This window comes from Rana temporaria, chromosome 4, assembly GCF_905171775.1.
Source record: "Rana temporaria chromosome 4, aRanTem1.1, whole genome shotgun sequence".
Lineage (NCBI taxonomy): Eukaryota > Metazoa > Chordata > Amphibia > Anura > Ranidae > Rana > Rana temporaria.
The window spans coordinates 200,530,362-200,551,527 of record NC_053492.1 but is presented as its reverse complement, the minus strand read 5'-3'; the positions used below and the strand labels follow the sequence as shown (position 1 = coordinate 200,551,527).

General features: G+C 41.0%; 1 protein-coding gene across 1 annotated transcript in view; it reads right to left on the bottom strand.

Moving 5' to 3' along the window:
• The window catches only part of ECEL1 (endothelin converting enzyme like 1), a 153,504-nt gene that overhangs the window by 123,322 nt on the left and 9,016 nt on the right, over nucleotides 1–21,166 (bottom strand). Inside the window, exon 2 of the mRNA XM_040349682.1 lies at nucleotides 6,038–6,894. Coding sequence (XP_040205616.1) covers nucleotides 6,038–6,805 — 768 coding nt within the window. The 5' untranslated portion in view covers nucleotides 6,806–6,894. The remainder of the gene's footprint in view (nucleotides 1–6,037; nucleotides 6,895–21,166) is intronic.

Sequence of the window (21,166 nt, the reverse complement as noted above, 5' to 3'; positions counted from 1 at the left end):
ATCCTGTAGGTGTGGTACACTTTCAGAAAGCACACCAAACTCACAGATAATAGAAGTGCAGGTAACCCACATGTGCACTGCTCTGCACCTGCGATCAGTTTGAAAGCAGCCCAGTAACCACTGCAGACAGATATGCCCATATATACACTGTGGCCCAGATTCTCATACAATTACGTTGCTCCTGGGCAGCGTAACGTATGTGATTTACGTTACACCGCCGCAGGTTTACAGCGTTAATTCCTGATTCTCAGAACACTTACCTGTAAACTTGCGGCGGTGTATCGTAAAAGCGCTCGGCGCAAGCACGCCCAATTCAAATGGGGCGGGCACCATTTAAATTAGGCGCGCTCCCGCGCCGAGCGTACTGCGCATGCTCCGTCGGGTAAATTACCCGACGTGCATTGCGCTAAATGACGTCGCCCTGACGTCAGTTGCTAAGATGTTAACGTAAACGGCGTCCAGCGCCATTCACGGACGCAAACGACTTATTTTTTTTAAATTTCGACACGGGAACGACGGCCATACTTAACATTGGTTGCCCCTCATAATAGCAGGGGCAACTTTACGCGACGCTTAAGCTACGGAAACGTCGTAAATTCTCAGCGTCGACCGTGCGTATGTTCGGGAATCTCGCGTAATTACCTAATTTGCATAGACGACGGGGAAAACGACGATGCGACACCTAGCGGCGGGAAAAAAAATAGCATTTAAGATCTGACAGCGTAAGAGCCTTACGCCTGTCAGATCTAATGGGTATATATGCGTAACTGATTCTAAGAATCAGTCGCATAGATACCCTTGGGCCAGATTAGGACTTACGACGGCGCAAATGGTGTTGCACCGTCGTAACGCCATTGAGAATCTGGGCCTGTGATTTTAGTAATAAACTTACCATTAAAGGGTTAGTAAAGGAAAAATGTGTTTTCTTTAAAATAACAAACATGTCATATTTACCTCCACTGTGCAGTTCGTTTTGCACAGAGTGGCCCCGATCCACGTCTTCTGGGGTCCCTCTGTGGCTGTCTCTGGTCCTCCCCGCAAGAGAGCTTGCATGGTGGTGAGTAATTGCGGGCACGCTCCCGTGATACAGCGAGCGGCCATAGCCCCTCACTGTATCACTCGGCAGCGCCGCGTCACTGGATGTGATTGACAGCAGCGCCAGCCAATGGCTACGCTGCTCTCAATCTATCCGCTCTAGCCAATCAGCGGCCAAGCTGAGCGGCGAAGAGGATCTCGGGACCGAGTGCGGGACTTTCGAGGGGTCAGGTAAATATAACAGGGGCTGCATCAGATGTTTTTTCACCTTAATGCATAGATTGCATTAAGGTGAATTTTTTTTTTACGTTACAACTCCTTTAATAACAGTATTCTTTTCTATTTTATTCCATACCAGAGCAGGAGGTCGCGGGCCACATCAGAGGGCCACTGGTTCGGTTCGGCACCCCTGGTATGATCTGACATCTCTGAGTCCTCTTTGCCTCTGAGAGCCAAAGCATTTACATGTCCTGCTGTAGCTATAGTTACAGTCTTGATAACATATGTCCTAGTTTTTTTTTTTTTTTGTTTTTTATGAAGAAAAGGGAAAGGCAACTTGTTGTGCAAAACCAACTTCAACTGCCAATAGTAAAACATGTTAAGGCTGAATTCCAGGTATGGTAATTTTTACACCGTAACATTAACCATCTTGAATGAAAGTAAGTATGTGTAGCTGGGTGCTGTGACAGCTGTGCTCCTTCAGCCCCCTCTTACCCTGTTGGGCTGCTTGCTATAAGGAGCGAGCTGAGTGCTCTCTGCCCACTCTCTACCTTCAACCCCCCTACCCCTGCTACCTTATGCATACATGGTGACTGGGATATCGAGTCCACAAGGAGCTTTGTGCAATTGAGGCTATTGGGCTTAGGACTTCACTACCCAGAAACCTCTGCCGACAAGAGGAAGTGAGACATTATTTTTCCTGGGCAATTCTGGAGAGATTGGGGTCTTTTGTGTGAGGAAGCTGAACATACTGATAGGAGCAGAGCAGAGTGATGATTCCTTTGTCTGCTGTTGCTCCTTCATTGTCCAATGACAGGCTTGAGGCAGAGAGGTAGCCAAGCTATAGAACTTAAAGTGGATGTAAACCTCATTCAAGGAATCTGACCTAGGCACATATATCTGAAGTGTCTTCAATAGGGAGATTCACCCTCGCCATTTCTTCTGTTTACCAATATCATTATAAGTGAAAATAAAATGGGTTGAGACCAGAACAGTAATAGTGGCAAAATCTTACAGTGGTGACATCCTGCCCCCTCTGGGACACAGAATCAAACAACATACAAACAATTAAAAAAAAAAACCTGACGGGGATTATAACCCTTCCTTACTCTATGCAAAATCGAAAATAAAAAGTGTTGCCTTTTGTTACACTTTAACCATGTATTTAGCAGTTTGCCTAGAGTTTGGCTTAATTTTTTAGGTTGGGAAACATGCCTACTTGCTTAAATAACTGACTTTTCTATGTTACAGGTTTCATAGGTCAGCGTTTTGGTAACTGATGATAAAACAAAGAATGATATACCTATAACAGTATATAATATAATATATAATGGTATAATACCTATTATAATATCTACAATGGTATAAATGATTATAGTTATAATGCACAAACCTTTCAGGTGCAGAGATTAAACAACCAGGAGAATTATTTAAAATATCTATTTAAGAATGTTGAAGATCAAAAAGTATAAGTACCCCATTAAACATCACCTACATAACACAGTACACAACCAACGTGCATTAGAGACCTATTTAATGAACCCAAGGAAAATATCTGTCTGTTCACCAGAGCAGCAAACCTTTGCTTCATTCCAAGCAAAATTTCTCCCTAACTTTATTTGGTATTTGAAGAGATCGTTTATTGGTAAATCATCCTTTGTCACTTTTGTCAGTTAAATGTTCTGCATTAACTGACAACAGGATAACTTTTGTTTAGTAAAATGGTGCAGTGCCACTATTTATCACTAGATGGAGACTCTTTTCTTCCCCACATAACCTTTATACTGTTCACAGTCTCTGTTGCTCAAGGCACAAAAATAATTTCAGCTTTGAGATGGTTTATTAATTAAATCTAAGAATGCGGCACAGCACTGTGCACTGCATTTGTTTATCAATGACATAATATATGTTTAGTCAAATGTTCTTAGAGTCAATCTAAGGGAATAATATCAACATTTAAACAACAGATTAAAGAAACTGAAGTGGAAATGGGTTACGTCTCTATAAAGATTGGGAAATGAGTATTATTTTCTCTAAACTGCCAAAATACTTGTGAGGATACGAACAGAGCTGTATGTGCAACAGCAAGCACTGTGACTCCAAAAACTATATTTCCCCCACACTCCATGTACTTGTGACACCAGAACAGGGGGAGACGGTGGGAATAGGACAAGACTCAAATAACCAATAAAAACCTCACAGTTTCTAACCCATCACCCATTTTTGTATTGCTGTCTCTGTCCCTATTAGTGAGTATCGTCGGTAACTTCTGCCCCTCTACACCCTGTCACCAGCATAGGAAGTAACAAGAAATCACCCCAGTGACAACAAATACAACAAACAACTTGATAGAGCTTTACATTTTTTTAATCACTCTGTCCAAAGTGAACAGGCAGGGTAAGTAGAACATGCTGTGACATGCTGGGTATTGTAACGCCACAGACACAACACAGGCACACATTATACCTTGCATTATCTTTTATCCTGCAACATAATGCAGGCTAAAATGAAAGGAGTGCCTCCTGGCATTCCCTAGAGGCAATGGTCTTGATAGTGTGAGACGCGTAGAAACTTGGGGCTTTTAAGGTAAAATCCCTGCATACTGTTTACAAATAGTGATAGTGGACACTACACCAGAGTGTTATCTCCTATAAGGGTAATCTCCAAAGTATCAATAGTAATCACATCTGCTGGTAAAAGACAAGCAGAATTGAAATCCCGAACCAGACAAAGCTGTCTTACCCTTTCACACCAACAGGAGATCATCAATGTACCCCCCATACCATACAATCCTCTGTCCATAAGGTTCCCTTTCACAAAGGTTCCAATCTCCTTCCATATACAGGTTGGCAAAAAAAATTAAAAAATCTTGTGCGTAATTACTGTACCTACTAATGTGAAATTGCAATGCCTCTATGGCAAAGTGGTGAAGAATAAAATAACATGATTTCCAAAGCATAATCCTTTTGTAACATCATTTTTGAAATGTGTGCAGGTAGTTTTTATATCTCTGATTTACGTTGGCAACTGCAAATACATACGCACCCACTTATCTAATTGCTGCAAAAAATACCCAATACCACAATTATGTGTCCTTTTAAAGGCTCACCAACCTTGTGGACTTTGGGAAAATGACATAAAATTGGTGTGACGGTGGATTGCACTTTCCAAAATACCACTACTTTTCTAGTGAGAACCCCCATAATTTCACCCATGGAAACCAAATCAGAAAGAACATGTTGTAAAGTCAGGGTAGGAACACTACCCAAGCTGTCATAGACTGTACCTGTTACTATCTGTAACTGTCTAGGAGCCTCTTTTTCATCATTTTAGATTACAACAGGGGTCCTTAAACTTTCTAAACAGGGGGCCGGTTCACTATCCCTCAGACCGTTAGAGGGCCGGACTATAAGAAAAAATATGAACAATTTCCTATGCATACTGCACATACTGTATGTTATTTTGAGCCCACCCTCACTGTCATTTCAAGCCATCATTGCAAGCCCACCCTCACTGTCATTTCAGACCATCATTGCAAGTCCCCCCTCACCACATTTCAAATTCAAGCCATCATTTCAAGCCCCCCCCTCACCATTGCAAGCCCCTCACGATCATTGCAACCCTCCCCCTTCATCATTATAAGCCCCTCATTGCAAGCCCCCCTCACAATCATTAATTGCAAACCGATCATGATCATTGCAAGCCCCCCCCCCACCTCACCATCATTACATCATCATCATAATCATCCCCTCATTGCAAGCCCCCCCTCCATCATCATTGTTAGCCCCCCGCCATCATCATTGTAAGCCCCTCATTGCAAGCCCCCCCCCCCACAATCATTAATTGCAAGCCGATCAAGATCATTGCAAGCCCCCCCAATCATCATTACATCATCATCAGCCCCTCATTGCAACCCCCCCTCACCTTTGCAAGCCCCCCTCACCATCCTCAGCCCCTCATTGCAACCCCCCCTCACCATTGCAAGCCCCTCATTTCAAACCCCCCCACCTTCATCATTACATCATCAGCCCCTCATTGCAAGCCCCCCCACCATCATCATCATCATCATTACATTATCATTTCATCATCATCAGCCCCCCACCATCATCATCATCATTACATAATCATCAGCCCCCCCCACCATCATCATCATCATCATCGGCCCCCCTCACCATCGCAAGCCCCCCTTTCTCCTTACTGTGCCAAATTGCTGTCACAGTCTTGCTGTGTCACGATCCCGCTGTGTCACGGTCCCGCTGTGTCACGGTCCCGCTGTGTCACGAAGCTCACAGTGTTGGTAAAAGTTCTGGCGCACTGTGATAAATGTCCTGCCCTCCTCCTCCTAGACCAGCTTGTGTGATAGACAGAACACTGGCTCTATCACACAAGCTAGTCTAGGAGGAGGAGGGCGGGACATTTATCACAGCGCGGGATCGCTGTGTTACAACCTGCCGTGTAACCGGCGTTGCCTGTCAGGGTCGGTTGGGCCGGTTAAAAGTCCTCCGCGGGCCGCATGTGGCCCGTGGGCCGTAGTTTGAGGACCCATGGATTACAATATAGCTATCTTTATCTGCAATCCTAATTCCTAAGTTTCATTGTTGGTATAGCAATAAATTATGTAAATACTCTAATAAATATTGTAGATTACCAAATTTCTGTCACCACAGCGACCCATCACAGTATACCTATAATTTTCAACTTGCAACTTTTGGGGGTCAGGTAAAAATTAAGTTGCAGTGAGATGACTTTAAATATTAGATGAAAAAAAACGATGAAAACTTACCCTGATGACGTATCTGGAAGAGTTTTTATCATCTAAGTTGACTGTAAGCGAGAAGAAGACGGCAGTGCTGTATACTCCTTGTGTCTTATAAAGCAGTTCATTAAAGTCCCACTTGCCTTTGGCCTTATCTGGAAAATCCCATCCTCCACAATCCTCCAAGACTTGCAGCATTGGGTGGATCCCCAAACGGTCAATCTCCTTCATGTTGAGACAAGAACGGAAGAATTCTTTCACTTTCCTTTCAGAAGATCCTCTGTGCTTTCTGCGCACAGGCTGTAGGAGAAGGTGTTGCAGCTTTTCTTCATTCTGTTCTCCTATAGCTGCAATGGTGCCATAGATGAGCTTGTCCTCTGGAATTCTATGCCTCCTAAGCCAACCCCCACAAGCAAATGAGTAGAAGTCATTGCAAGGTGGTATTGTTGGATCTATGTTGCTGCTGATGAATTTTGAAGCCCTCATGAAAGCTTTTCTCTCTTGGCAGTCTTCTAAACACTGACCATCTTGTTCCATAGACAGATATTTTAACACCAGCATACACCCCAAAATAACGCACAGACCCGCAGCAAAGACCAGCCCTGAAAGCAGACATGTTTCTCTCCGGCTCCATCGTGGGATACCTTTAGACTGCTTTTTGGAGTTCACCTGAATGTTGAATCCATTGGAGAGCGTGCTACTGCTGTTGAATTTGCTCACGTACCTGACTTCCTGGAAATCATCATAGTGGGCAGTGAGAGAATAGGTTTTCTCCATGTCCGCTAAACTTAACATGTGTTTTTTGGAGCAGAGTTTGAAATTATAGAGACAAAAATGGAGCTGTGATAGTTTTCATGTTATTCCAGAATCTTAGTAACAGGAACCTGTAAAAATACATACAACCTATTATTATCACAAGTAACATTGTAAGCACTGCAACATTTCATGTTCCTTAATCAAACATAAACCTATCTACTAAGCCATCAGTTAACACTCATATTTTACATACATTGTTTCATATTTTTTCTTACGTGTATCACAAAAAATTGTGTTTTCCGTAAACTAGCACATCAGTATATGGTGGAAAATTGTTATGGTATTCCCATAGTATATTGGAAGTCTAGTATGCAATTTATCCAAACATATTCAATCTAGCCCAACAAAAAAAAGTGGAAATTAGTAAGTGAGGTTTTCCCACACACGTACTGATCCTGTAGCACTCATACAATAAATGGTGGTGTATATTTGCTACCCGGACAGGAAGGCATGGAAATCAATAAAAACATTGCTAGATGTTCTGAGCCTTCGTCTTGCAATTAGTTTTTTGCTTATGTTCACATTGAGAAGATTTCCCATCACTTCCTGTCCTGACAGAAAGTGATGAGAAATTTCCTTAACAGAGATGCAAATAGCAATAAAAACCTGCTTTATTCATATAAAAAATAACAAGTATGGACTTGAGTTTTGGTTTAATAGAGTTTAGTTTGAGGAAACACTTGATAGAATGGAATGTTTCCTACAGAGACCAGTTAATAGATAAAGACCCTGTGAGGGAAAACTGATGTTACATACAGGCCATTCAAATCAAAGAAGCAATGCTGTCCCCACTTTACTGACTAAAATCTTAAATAATGATGTGCATCATTGACTCTACACAAAGGCTACATATATGGAGTCAGATATTACCAAGTAACATTGCATAAGGATGGCACAGAAACAGTGATTTACAATCATTTAATGGTAAAAATGCCTTTTTGGTGCAATAAATATATTTAAATATATAAAAACTACTTGGTTTGGGTTTGTCCTAATATAAGCCAAGATGTAACAACAGTAATCACAATCACAAAATGAGATCCATCCACTGCTGAATAATCCAATTAACCTTGTTATTCGTGAATAAACTTTGAGTTTCAGCAACCCTTCATACTCTGCTCAGTTTTAAAATCAATCTTTTTGCTAGGCAGCCCTCTTACTTTATGGCTTCAATTGAGGTCTTGAGGATGTCCAACACAAGCAATTAAGGACAGATAATATCAATCTACTCTTTCCCTATTATTAGGATTATTAGTATAATATTCTCATAAATGACTCCTCTGATAGTATAAAAAATGTCTTTAATCACAAGAGTGTAAAGATACTCAACTCAATTCTTCAGGGCCACTGACCTTTTGTTTCATTGTCTGCTCATTATTATTAATCCTTTTATATATTAAATGTGTATTGTCATTTTCCAAAACTAAAGCTTTGCAGAATTTGTAATATAATTTGTTATATAACATCTAATAATAAAGTGTGTTGCAAAGTAATTAAAGGAATAGTAACTGGGTTTAAGTGTGCAGTTACTTAAAGCGGACATTCACCTTTTTAACCTTCCCCACATCCTTTCACAGTATTGAAAATGTATTTATTCATTTAAACCTTTTAATTATTTCTATTGTTTTTTTCTTTTTTTGTTAGCCATTACTGCACTTTCAGATGATGTAAGAGAAGAAGATGAGATGGACCTCATTTTCTGCAAATTATTGGGTGATGGAACTGAACAGGAGTTCACCTTTATTCACTTACTAAACTTTATTTTATACTGAGTATATGAGGCCTAGGACTGAACAAGAAAGCAACCAATAGAAAGTACATAAAGAGATCATCCTTTACTGACTTTTGATGATATGAATAAATATATTGGTCTATAGGAAAAAATATGGTGCATCTGAAAACTCATTTGTTTTCTAACTATCCATTCCAACGATTCCCAGCAAACATTTACAATTTTGATTCACTGAGGGAGAAGGTTGAGATTAATTGGTTTATGTTTTAGCCTTCACTTTCCATCTTAGCATAGACATTTTTTTTTTTTTAGCACAAAGATGCCTAAATGTTTGTGCTACATCTTATGGCACTTTCTCGTCGAAAGAAGAACAGATATGCCTGGTTAGATGTGTCCCCTGGCTGTACAGGCAAGGAAATGGTGTATCTAAAACTGGAAGTGATAAAATCATCATCACTTTCGGTTTCATTGTATACATGTGACAGCAAGACATGAATATGCCTCACTTTCACATGTCTCTCCTCCCTCCAGAAGCTTGCGGTTGTGGTCCCGAGCTCCTGGTAAATGTGGGAGAGCTTGGGAACCACAGCCTGCTACTGCAGCCATCAGCTTGTGATTAACAATTCTCTCTTTGGACATATGTAGTACATCCACAGAGCTAAACTGGTTAATCTCATTAAGTAATATATCACCACCTCAAATAATTCCATTATCTGCTCTCCTCAGCAAGCAACTCTTTTTAATGTTAGCTTCCCAGTTGACATGCACACTCACTGGAACCTATTTTCTCCTGTTTGTGAATGTCCATGGACAGATGGAAACATCTGCAAAAACATCCCCCAGCAGTTAGATACAAATAGGCCTTATTTACACAAGCAGCAAAGGTGTAATTAAAACAGGCCGTTGATCTGCATTTATACTGCTCCCGAACCACCCACCCAAAATCTACAATGGCAACTGGAGGGTTTGCTGATGCTTTAATAAATAACAGCAGCCACTGCTAATTTGCTGCTTCATTTGGAATGCCTACAGTGTGGGAGTAGATCAGGGTGTAGGCAGGTGCCTAAATGTAATTTGTGTGTTGCATTTAATAAGTACTGTTCAGTAATATATGGGTTAAAACGCTTTGGTGTGTCTGCTGTGGCCTATGGTGCTTCCCATAGCAGAGGTATTTAGGCAGGAAGGGGCTGAGCCAGAGGTAGTTATAAATTGGTCATGGGAGTGAGAAGGCCCATACGCAAGGAGATGTAGTGTCAAACCTAAGTGGGGATATCCCTTGGCAGAACCCTGAAACCGGACTATTAGCTAGCCATGTTACTATTAGTTAGGAACCATTAAAAGCTAAATATATGAGACACCAAAGTATAGCCCAAGGCCAGCTTAATATTTAAAGAGGAGCACCTTCATGTCTATAATCTGTTGCATTGCCATATAAATCATGAACAACTGTGATATGGTTATAGCTAAGAATTGTACATATCTGGCATTTATTCAGTAAAAGAAGTTGCTGGTTAAATGAATCATCTGTTCTGATTTACTGTGAACATAGAGTGAGATTCCACAATGAATGGGAATGGGGAGCAAAGTGTAAACCTTCATTTCAGCCTTCTGGGTGATGGAGAATAGGATTTAAAAGGAAGGAGGAACAGCCAATTTGGGCATTGGGATGGTGGTGGCTGGGGACAGAGGTTCTTTTGGAGGGGTGTATTGGTAGCTGTAAGGTCTACACTTCTAAGCAGATGGAACCCAATATTAGAGATCGCTGAGGTATATATTAGCTTTCCTCTATGCCTTCAAACTGAAGTGTAACGTTTGTAAAAAACTGGTGGAGGAAAATCAGTGTTTAACGCTATTTCCTCCAAAATATCTTTCTTGTCAGTGATGTGACAGGTTGTAAAGGCGTTATCCTTCCAATTGTGGGGCCTGGTGTAGTAGTTTGGTCTCTGGCCATGAGGGGTGCTAACTCAAAAGAGCAATTCCATCATGCTAATACTTCACCTAAATAACCAATTTAAACTGACAGCATGCAGTTCCCCCATGCTGAAAGCAAAAGGAAGAGAACCCCCTTGTTAGGGAGAGGGTATGAGCAGTGTTATGGAGAGGTAACTGAGAAGTAGGGAAAGAGTAGGTTTCCCTTTTCAGGGTATTTCTTCTGCCATCTTCTCGGAACTGTTTCCCACCATCAGTTGGATAAACTGCAAGAACGTTGGGGATATCAGGGCAAGGGATGTGTTCCTGAGGCATTGTGTGGTCTGTAAGCTCATAATAAATTGTTATTGAAAAATGTCTTTGCTGACAGACATTTTCTTTCTGCTTGAAGAACCAAGTGTATTGACTCCTCACACTTTTTGGGTACACTGATTAAGCCTTGCCCACACACAGGTTATTTTACTCTGCACATCATCATCAAATGTTTTGATAGACTCATTCAGTAGGTCATTAACCACTTGCTTACTGGGCACATAAACCCCCTTCGTGCCCAGGCGAAATTTCAGCTTCCGGCACTGCGTCGCTTTAACGGACAATTGCGCAGTCGTGCGACGTGGCTCCCAAACAAAATTGACGTCCTTTTTTCCCCACAAATAGAGCTTTATTTTGGTGGTATTTGATCACCTCTGCAGTTTTTATTTTTTGCGCTATAAACAAAAAAAGAGCGACAATTTAAAAAAATATATATATATTTTATACTTGTTGCTATAATAAATATCCCATTTTTAAAAAAAAAAAAAAAAAAAAAATTCTCAGTTAAGGCCAATACGTATTTGTCGACGTATTTTTGTATAAAAAAAAATCGCAATAAGCGACTGGTTTGCGCAAAAGTTATAGCGCCTACAAAATGGGGGATAGATTTATGATTTTTTTTTTTTTTACTTGTAATGGCGGCGATTTGCGATTTTTTTGTCAGGGCTGCGATATTGCGGCGGACGTATCGAACACTTTTGACACAATTTTGGGACCATTCACATCTATACAGCGATCAGTGCTATAAAAATGCACTAATGACTGTATAAATGTGACTGGCAGTGAAGGGGTTAACACTAGGGGGTGATGAAGGGGTTAAATGTATTCCCTCATTGTGTTCTTACTGTGTGGGGGGAGGGGACTGACTGGGGGAGGTGACCGATGCTGTGTCCCTATGTAAAGGGACACAGATCGGTCTCCTCTCTCCCTGACAGCACGTGGAGCTCTGTGTTTACACACAGAGCTCCACGTCTCTGCTGTGTAACCGATGATCGCGTGTGTCTGGCGGACATCGCGGCCGCCAGGCACTCGCATCGGCTCCCGAACGATGCGCCGGGCACGTTTTTTCCCCGTGGCGCGCACAGGGAACAACTACAACAGGACGTCCAGGGACGTCCACCCGTCACTTGAGAGCCGCGCTGTGGACGTCTTTCGACCATAGCGTGGATCTCAAGTGGTTAAATAAGAATTCCAAGTATGGGAAATTTTACATAGTTACATTGGTCCAGCTTAACTAGTAGCCGACCGCGCACCGTCATTATACGGCGGCAGGTCGGCTCTCCTGGGCGAGAGCCCGAAGCTATACGTCCTATCGTATAGCCGCCACTAGGGGGCGCGTGCGCGCCGCCGGAGGCGCGCGCGCGCGCGCCGCCGGAGGCGCGCGCGCGCGCTCCCCGCTCGCCCCCGACTCCCGTGCGTGTGCCCGGCGGGCGCGATCGCCGCCGGGCACACGCGATCGCCCGGTACAGAGCGGGGAACGGGAGCTGTGTGTGTAAACACACAGCTCTCGTTCCTGTCAGCAAGGGAAATGCTGATTTTCTGTTCATACAATGTATGAACAGAAAATCAGTGTTTCCCCTAGTGAGGCCACCCCCCCCCCACAGTAAGAACACACCCAGGCATACTTAACCCCTTCCCCGCCCCCTAGTGTTAACCCCTTCACTGCCAGTGGCATTTTTATAGTAATCTAATGCATTTTTATAGCACTGATCGCTATAAAAATGCCAATGGTCCCAAAAATGTGTCAAAAATGTCCGAAGTGTCCGCCATAATGTCGCAATACCGAAAAAAAAATCGCTGATCGCCGCCATTACTAGTAAAAAAAATATTAATAAAAATGCCATAAAAATACCCCCTATTTTGTAAACGCTATAACTTTTGCGCAAACCAATCAATAAACGCTTATTGCGATTTTTTTTACGAAAAATATGTAGAAGAATACGTATCGGCCTAAACTGAGGAAAAAAAATGTTTTTTTATATATTTTTGGGGGATATTTATTACAGCAAAAAGTAAAAAATATTCATTTTTTTCAAAATTGTCGCTCTATTTTTGTTTATAGCGCAAAAAATAAAAAACGCAGAGGTGATCAAATACCACCAAAAGAAAGCTCTATTTGTGGGAAAAAAAGGACGCCAATTTTGTTTGGGAGCCACGTCGCACGACCGCGCAATTGTCTGTTAAAGCGACGCAGTCCCGAATCGCAAAAAGTACTCTGGTCTTTAGGCAGCAATATGTTCCGGGGGGTAAGTGGTTAAATTAATGTAATTATATATGTACTATATTTGTTGGAGCTGGAAATCACTGTAGTAAGCACCACTACTATTGTGATCTCCACTAGCTTTCGAGGTTCTGTGCCAAGCAGTTGCCCTTCTGCATTCTAAACACTTTGGGTCACTTGCTGGGCACAGCATGGGTGCCATTCAGGGAGTAAAAAGAGCAAACCAGCTCCAGGTTATGTAATCCTCTCTCTTAAGTGCAGGTGCCAGTCCAGTCCGAGGTCTGGATAAAACAGGCAAAGTGTACACAGAGATGATCGCATTCTAATCCTTAGGGGAAAATATAGCTTTATTCCATAAAATCCATAAAGACATCAAGAAGACACGATACATAAGGACAAGAAGCAGCGTTGTTGACGCGTTTCACAAAGTAATTCACTTAATCACCTAGGTTGGTTATGAATTTGTTTCACGAATTGAGCAAATTACTTTGTGAAACGCACCAACCGTGCTGCTTCTTGTGCTTGATGTCTTAATGGATTTTATGGAATAAAGCTATATTTTCTCTGAATATTGGAGTGTGGTCATCTACTTGAACACTTTGCCTATCATTCAGGGAACCCTTTGTATTTTCTCAATGACTGAAAAATAATAAGAGGTGGGCAGTGATGTCACGATCTCCACCTCCAAGAGAACAGTTTGAATTAATTGTGAAAATGCAAGCCTGTGTGAATTTGAAAGCTAGCTAATATCAATGTAGTAGCGGTGCCTACTACAGTGATTTACAGCTTCCATGGGGATCCCACAGGTATGACACATACATATTTACATTGGTACAAGCTAGTCCAATGCAGCTATGTAATAATTGCCATACCTAAACTTCAGCTTTAAAGTCACTAATCAATAACTGCATGTTGTTTAATGTAGACCCTAATCACTGTCTAAAATATTGTCTACAACAACAGAAAAGGCATACCGACCAATTAGAAATCATTTTTCATTGTTATTACTACTCAAACTGCGAATGAAAACTGGCATGTGATTAGGAGCTGTAGGTTATTGCGCCCTGCTCTATGGACTGTTTTATTAGAAATCCTCAAATTACCTTTAGATAGAATTGTTTGGAAGATGTCCAGATACAACAAGAGCATGCTTCTATAAACTCTGGCTTACAGGGACGAAATGTAGTATGAAAAACCATTGCAGCTAAAAAACAATTTGCCAGCATATGTCTCTATATCAGTTAACTTGGTTGCTGGCATCCCCCAAATCACAGAGGCATATAATTTGAGGTCATACATCACTGTTTTCAATTGTATCCCACAACCCTAGTTTGTTCTGCATACTCTCACACTCGGTCAGGGGGAGGCTGCCAGAGCTGACTGGAACTGTGCATATCCCTGATTTATTTCAGTAATAATGCTCCAACATCATTTCACTTTATGCTGTTCCTGTACCTCCTATAAATATGTAACATTCCCGGGCGCTCGCTCAGAAATAGAATAACCTCATGGCCCTTCCCAAGAAGACATAGGTTTGGACCAATGCCAGAATAGCCGTGCATTCAGAGAGGTCTCCTTGGTGCTGCAGGGTTAATAAAAAAATAAATAAAATTAACCCTTTAAGTGCTGTAGCAGGGAAGGCATGCTTAATTTGGAATGAGAGCTTGAAATCAATGGAGATATATCAAAAGGCTTATCACCGCACATCTGTGTACATTAATGTGCATTGTAGCATATTTTTAACATGTGTTGCAATGCACATTTCGAATTAAATGTCAATACGTGTCTTAATGAGCATCTCATTTGACTGAAAAGCACATAAAAGAAAAATGCATAGGTGTGAATAGGCCATTAGTATAACTCCTAAATTTCAATTTGAAATGACTACCTTTCTATATTGGAACATTCAGGACTTTACCTAATGCCGCATACACACGACCGTTTTTCGGGTTGTAAAAAATGCAGTTTTTCAGGCTCTAGAAAAAACAACGTTTTTTTCAACCCGATCATTAAAACGGCCTTGCCTACACAGGATCGTGAAAAAAAAATGCTCTAGCAAAGCGCGGTGACATACAACACGTACGACGGCACTATAAAGGGGAAGTTCCATTCGGATGATGCCACCCTTTGGGCTGCTTTAGCTGATTTTGTGTTAGTAAAAGACGATTCGCGCTTTTCTGTCTGCTACAGCGTGATGAATGTGCTTACTCCATTATGAACGGTCGTTTTACCAGAACGAGCGCTCCCGTCTCATAACTTGCTTCTGAGCATGCACAGATTTTTCACGTCGTTAAAGCCCACACACGACCATTTTTTACAACCCGAAAAACTTCAACGTTAAAAACTTTGTTAAAAAATAGAGCGTGTTCGAATTTTTTTTGGGCCGTTTTTCAGAACCCGAAAAATGCTCTAAAGCCCACACACGACCATTTTTTACAACCCGAAAAACTTCAAAGTTAAAAACTTTGTTAAAAAATAGAGCGTGTTCGAATTTTTTTTGGCCCGTTTTTCAGAACCCGAAAAATGCTCTGAAGCCCACACACGATCATTTTTTAATGACATTAAAAAAAACATAATTTTTTACAACCTGAAAAATGGTTTTGTGTACGCGGCATTACATTATTATTCATTATATATTCACTGATATTTTTAAAATGATAGTTTTATAAATTCCGTGTTTGTCCATCCATCTATATTTTATGCCTTTGTACTGATTTAATTATTACCTATGTATTGCATGCACGTCTATTGTATCTGTGTCCATGCCAAATGGAACAAAAAGTATCTGTATAGTTTTATCTTGTCACCAGAGATGGATTGGGTACAAATGTCACTTAATTCAATTTTCTCTTTCCTAACACTAGTAGGTGTTTTATTGGCAATAATAATTTGAATTTCTTTTAATGTACCTCTGAGGGAATTCAAAAGAAAATCAATAAAAAGCAAGCAGTGAAAACAGATGTAACATACATCACATTTAACAAGAGGAAATTTCATGCCAAGATTTGCTTACAATAATAAGCATGGTTTTTATACATTATCTAAGCCTGAACTCTATCAAATGATCAGGAAATGTTCAATTATTTTACATACATTTAAATGTGACAACACGATACACATTCAATAAAACTGCAAAGCACAAAATTGTTTGTAGCAATGGTGATGGTAAATAAAAAGGGAAATGAATTAACTGAGCTGTAAACATAATAAATATATATATAAGATATATAAGGGTCCATTCACCAGTATGCATAAGTTATGCTCTGCCCACTGGTGTGTTGTGTAGGGGCAGTGCAAAACACTATTACAGAGCACCACAGTGTTTACATTTTCTTCGTTTAAACTTTAATGAAATGTTACAAAATTACATTTCATTCAACTTCAGTGAATTGCAACATGCTACCCAAAAATGTATCCTGCTTTATTTTTTGCAGTGCAAACCAACGCAATGTGTTGGTGTGAACCAAATAGGACATAAGGTAAATTGTCTTGTCCATGTGTTGGGACTGTGTTGGCAAGCATTCATGTGGCATGAATTGGCCCTAAGTTTAGAAAAATAGGTAACTATACATTTCCAGCAAACGGATATCACTCTAAGTACTGGTTATGAGAACAAAACATTTTAAAATAAACATTTATGATGAAGTCAGTCTTATGCCGCGTACACACGACCGTTTTTCAGGTTCTAAAAAATGAAGTTTTTTTTTAATGTCATTAAAAATGATCGTGTGTGGGCTTCAAAGCATTTTTCACGATCTAAAAAATGGACATTAAAAATTTCGAACGTGCTCTATTTTTTCGCAACGTTTTTAACGTTGTCGTTTTTAAGGTTGTAAAAAATGGTTGTGTGTGGGCTTTAACGACGTGTAAAAAAGCGCATGCTCAGAAGCAAGTTATGAGAGGGGAGTGCTCGTTCTGGTAAAACTACCGTTCGAGTAAGCACATTCATCATGCTGTAACAGACAGAAAATCGCAAATCGTCTTTTACTAACACAAAATCAGCTAAAGCAGCCCAAAGGGTGGCACCATCCGAATGGAGCTTCCCCTTTATAGTGCCGTCGTACGTGTTGTATGTCACCGCGCTTTGCTTGAGCATTTTTTTTCACGATCATGTGTAGGCAAGGCCGTTTTAATGATCAGGTTGAAAAAAACGTCTCTAGACTCTAGACCCTTAAAAACGTCATTTTTTAGAACACGAAAGCTGTTAGCCTTTTTCTCAAAAATCTAGATCCCTGGCTATCTCTGGTCTTAATAATTCCTGAGTCACATACCTTAACAAGCACGCAGCAAGTGAAGACAGTATAAAGTTGGAACATTTTATATGTATCTCTAACTTTCCTAATGAATATTTGTCCCAAGTCAGTGACTCAGAAAGCATCAAAAAGTTTATATCCAGAGTAAACTTTTTATTTTTAATTATTGGATTGAATGGTGGAGGATTAGAATCCATGTAATGTTTTTCTGCTATACAGGACTCCATTAAAGAGATGTTCCCTCACTTTCTGTCCTGGTAATAATTGTTTCACCAGGCAGAAAGTGAGAGAATATTTGCAACATGGACAGCAATATACTGTGGGCCAGATTCACAAAGAAATTACGCCGGCGTATCTATTGATACGCCGCTTAATTTCAAAATTCCCGCGTCGTATCTTTGTTTTGAATCCTCAAAACAAGATACGACGGCTTCTGGGTTAGATCCGACAGGTGTACGTCTTCGTATGCCTTCGGATCTAATTTGCAATACTTCGGCGTCCGCTGGGTAGCGTTTTCCGTGTCGGGTATGCAAATTAGCGATTTACGTCGATCCACGAATGTACGCGCGTCCGTCGCATTTTCTAACGTCGTCTGGAGTCGGCTTTTTCCGGCGTATAGTTAAAGCTGGTATTTTGCGGCGTATACATAGAATTGCCATGTTAAGTATGGCCGTCATTCGATATTGTTTTTTTTTTTTTTGGGGTAAGTCGTCCGTGAATGGGGATGGATGTAACTCACGTCAAAGTTAAAAAAATGACGTCCTAGCGACGTCATTTAGTGCAATGCACGGCGGGAAATTTCGGGACGACGCATGCGCAGTTCATTCGGCGCGGGGACGCGCTTCATTTAAATGAAACCCGCCCCAACCCGCCCAATTTCAAATCCGCCGCCAGAAATACACTACGCCACCGTAACTTACGGCGCGAAATCGCTGAGGATTCGAAAATGCGCCAGGTAAGGTACGGCGGCATAGTGTATCTCTGATACGCTGCGCCGTTCTACATGTATGTGGATCTGGCCCTGTATATCTAACTGGATTTTTTGCCTCCCTATAATCCTATACTGACAAAATAGCATTTCAATTTGTTTCTATGCTGCTGTTGGATATTTACCCTTCCTGCCTGGTGAAACTGTTGTCATCTGGACAGGAAGAGAATGGAGGTTCTAATCTCTTCCAGTTCTGTTCAAAGCAAAAAAAGGGGTTTGGCTTCACATACACTTTAAGGGCCCACACTGAAACATGGTGCAGATAAGGCATGCTCTGCATGTTTCCCACACTGCACATAAAGGCGCTGGCCTTGCAAGTCTTGTGTGGGTGCTAACTGCTTGTTAAGGGCAACCAAAATGCTTCTTGCAGATGCAAACTGCATGGTACCACAATGCCATCTGAAAAAGTAGGATTTACACACATTTTCCATGATCATTTGATCATTGAAATGAATGGAACACACTCGTTCCAGTGTCACTTGGTCCTAAAACCAAAAACAGCCATATAATAATAATATTTTCAGAAATTGAGCCGTTTCACATAGCTCCTGGGCGGCCGCAGTCTGAACTTAAAAAGGGTCCTGTCCGTCTTTGGTTCGAATTCAGGTGCAAAGTCAGACAAAAATTCGGACCTGATTTACACCTGAATTGGTGAACAGGGACGCAACGGACCCCATGCTGTAAGCCATGGCCGCAACATATGTGTCATGTGAATGGGGCCTAAATGTTTTTTCCTGGTGCCAACATGACAGCATACATATGGTAGTATGCTGCCACGAATTGCCGCCAAAAAAGGAAAATTATAGTAAGTATCTGATACAAGTTTCATTTTTTCTGGCATCTTTCCATGGTAATATACTACCACATGTATGCTATCATGTATTGGCACCAGGAAAGGAAAATTCTGTAAGTATTTGATACAATTTTCTGTTTTCATGACTGACTTACTTTATGTAATGAACCACAGGTGATACCAGACAGCTCATCCAGCACCGCTGTGTTTTAGAAGACACTAGTACCTGTCAGGACCTGATCAGCAGTATATAGCTCCAAGAAATATGTCTTGATTGACTGAGTTCAGAGTCTATTTAAACCTCTCAAAGCAAGCAAATATTTGCTAAGAAATTGGTCTGGTCTGTAAATGTGTGCCTTCTGTGCGCCTGCATCCTTTATATTGGATCTTGTTCTTGGTATTGTCTCTGATCTTATCCTGGCCTGACATATTTACCTTGCTTCTCCTTTTCTACAGGATGATGCACATATGTGACTATTCTCACATATGATGTTACATTTTTTTGCCTTGCAATGCATGTCACCTGCTTTCTCTGGCTCTACAACAGCTATATTTATACTGATAATGTGTGCTGAATATATTTTTCAGATGTGATAACTGTGCTGAAAAATAGAATGCAGTATAGACTTCCTTGATGGTATGGGTCATTAAAGTTAACATATATACAAGTATTTGGTGTTAAAATGAATCTGATTTAACATAAAGTACACAGACTCTCTTGCCACAAACCAAACAATCCAATTTTCAGAAGCCAACAAAAGGCTTGTTGCCTGAACCTGGGCTATCTACCCAATCATATAACTCAGTCACCTTCCTTCGGGTTGGAATAAGGCGGCGCTTAGCAATGCTTAATACCTTGAGTGGTGTCTAAACAGCCTTTATGACCTTGTGTTCCTGAGAGGGGACACCTTTTGTTCTTAGGTATTATGTCAAGTTCTTACACTGTTAAATCTAAGCTTGTAGCAGTGGTAGTAGCATTTACACAAACTGATACCACTTTTGGGATTAAAAGCTGACTGCTACTGCAAGGGACACCCCTACTGAATTTGGTTTGAATGCTGCTTGGAGTCTGCTGGAGCCAAGCCAATGTCTGCCAAGTGTTCACATTTTACCTCACTTCATTGTCTTCTTGACACTTCTAAACTTGTTTACTGCTATCCAGCCTTTGCTGAGGTCCCATACACTGTGCACCCTGTGTCTGCTAAGATGGCGTACCTTCCTTTCGCACACCATACTGGAATCCAACCATATGGATACAAGGCTGCTATAACAATTCCCAATTGGTCACGGTGAATAACATGAATAAGATATGCTGTCAGCACACGAACAAGCTTGTTTCTTATGTGCAAAGCTCTTTATTATTGTATGACTACATGGACAATGTATTGGGGCCACACAGGGACCCTTATCAGCCCTCTAGAAGGCTATGTTCCATTGCATTTGCCAAACCCAGTGGAGTATACTTAATTGATCTTAAAGGCCAAAATTCGGATCCCACTCAACAGGTTTAATATCAGACCTACATTTCCAAGTGCCAGATGATACAGATCAATGTCTGCTTTTCATCTGTGCCACTTCACCTGATTTTAGTTCTGCATAGACTATTTGACATAGTCCCACACCTGTCTCAGCATGTATCATTGACATAAAATCTAGTACAGGGACTTATTTTCAAAAAAAACAAACACACCAATATTCAGGTAAAATGGTGATGGGAAAAAAAATGTTTTGCTTGACCCTGGCCTATGTGCCTGAAACACATAACTCAGCCACCTGCCCTAACTTGGCAAAAGGCTGAGCTTGGCACTGTTTATTAACTTGACTGACTTCTAAGCTGTCTCCATACTCTCTCAACTAGTCATAGTCTTTAACATAGATAAGATGTTTTCAGCACATCTACAAGTTTGCTTCAGCACACCTACAAGTTTGCTTCTAAAGCAGCGAGAGACCACAAAGCTGGAGACATAGAGAGTAACACTACCTGTGGTTAGAGTTGCCATTAAAAGTCCCCACTACAGTTCTTAGATCAGCAGATGACCTTGATCAAGAGCAATTAAATTGGCCAATCAGAACTCTCCCCAGCATTGCCACTCATCCCAACTACTGTTAGGG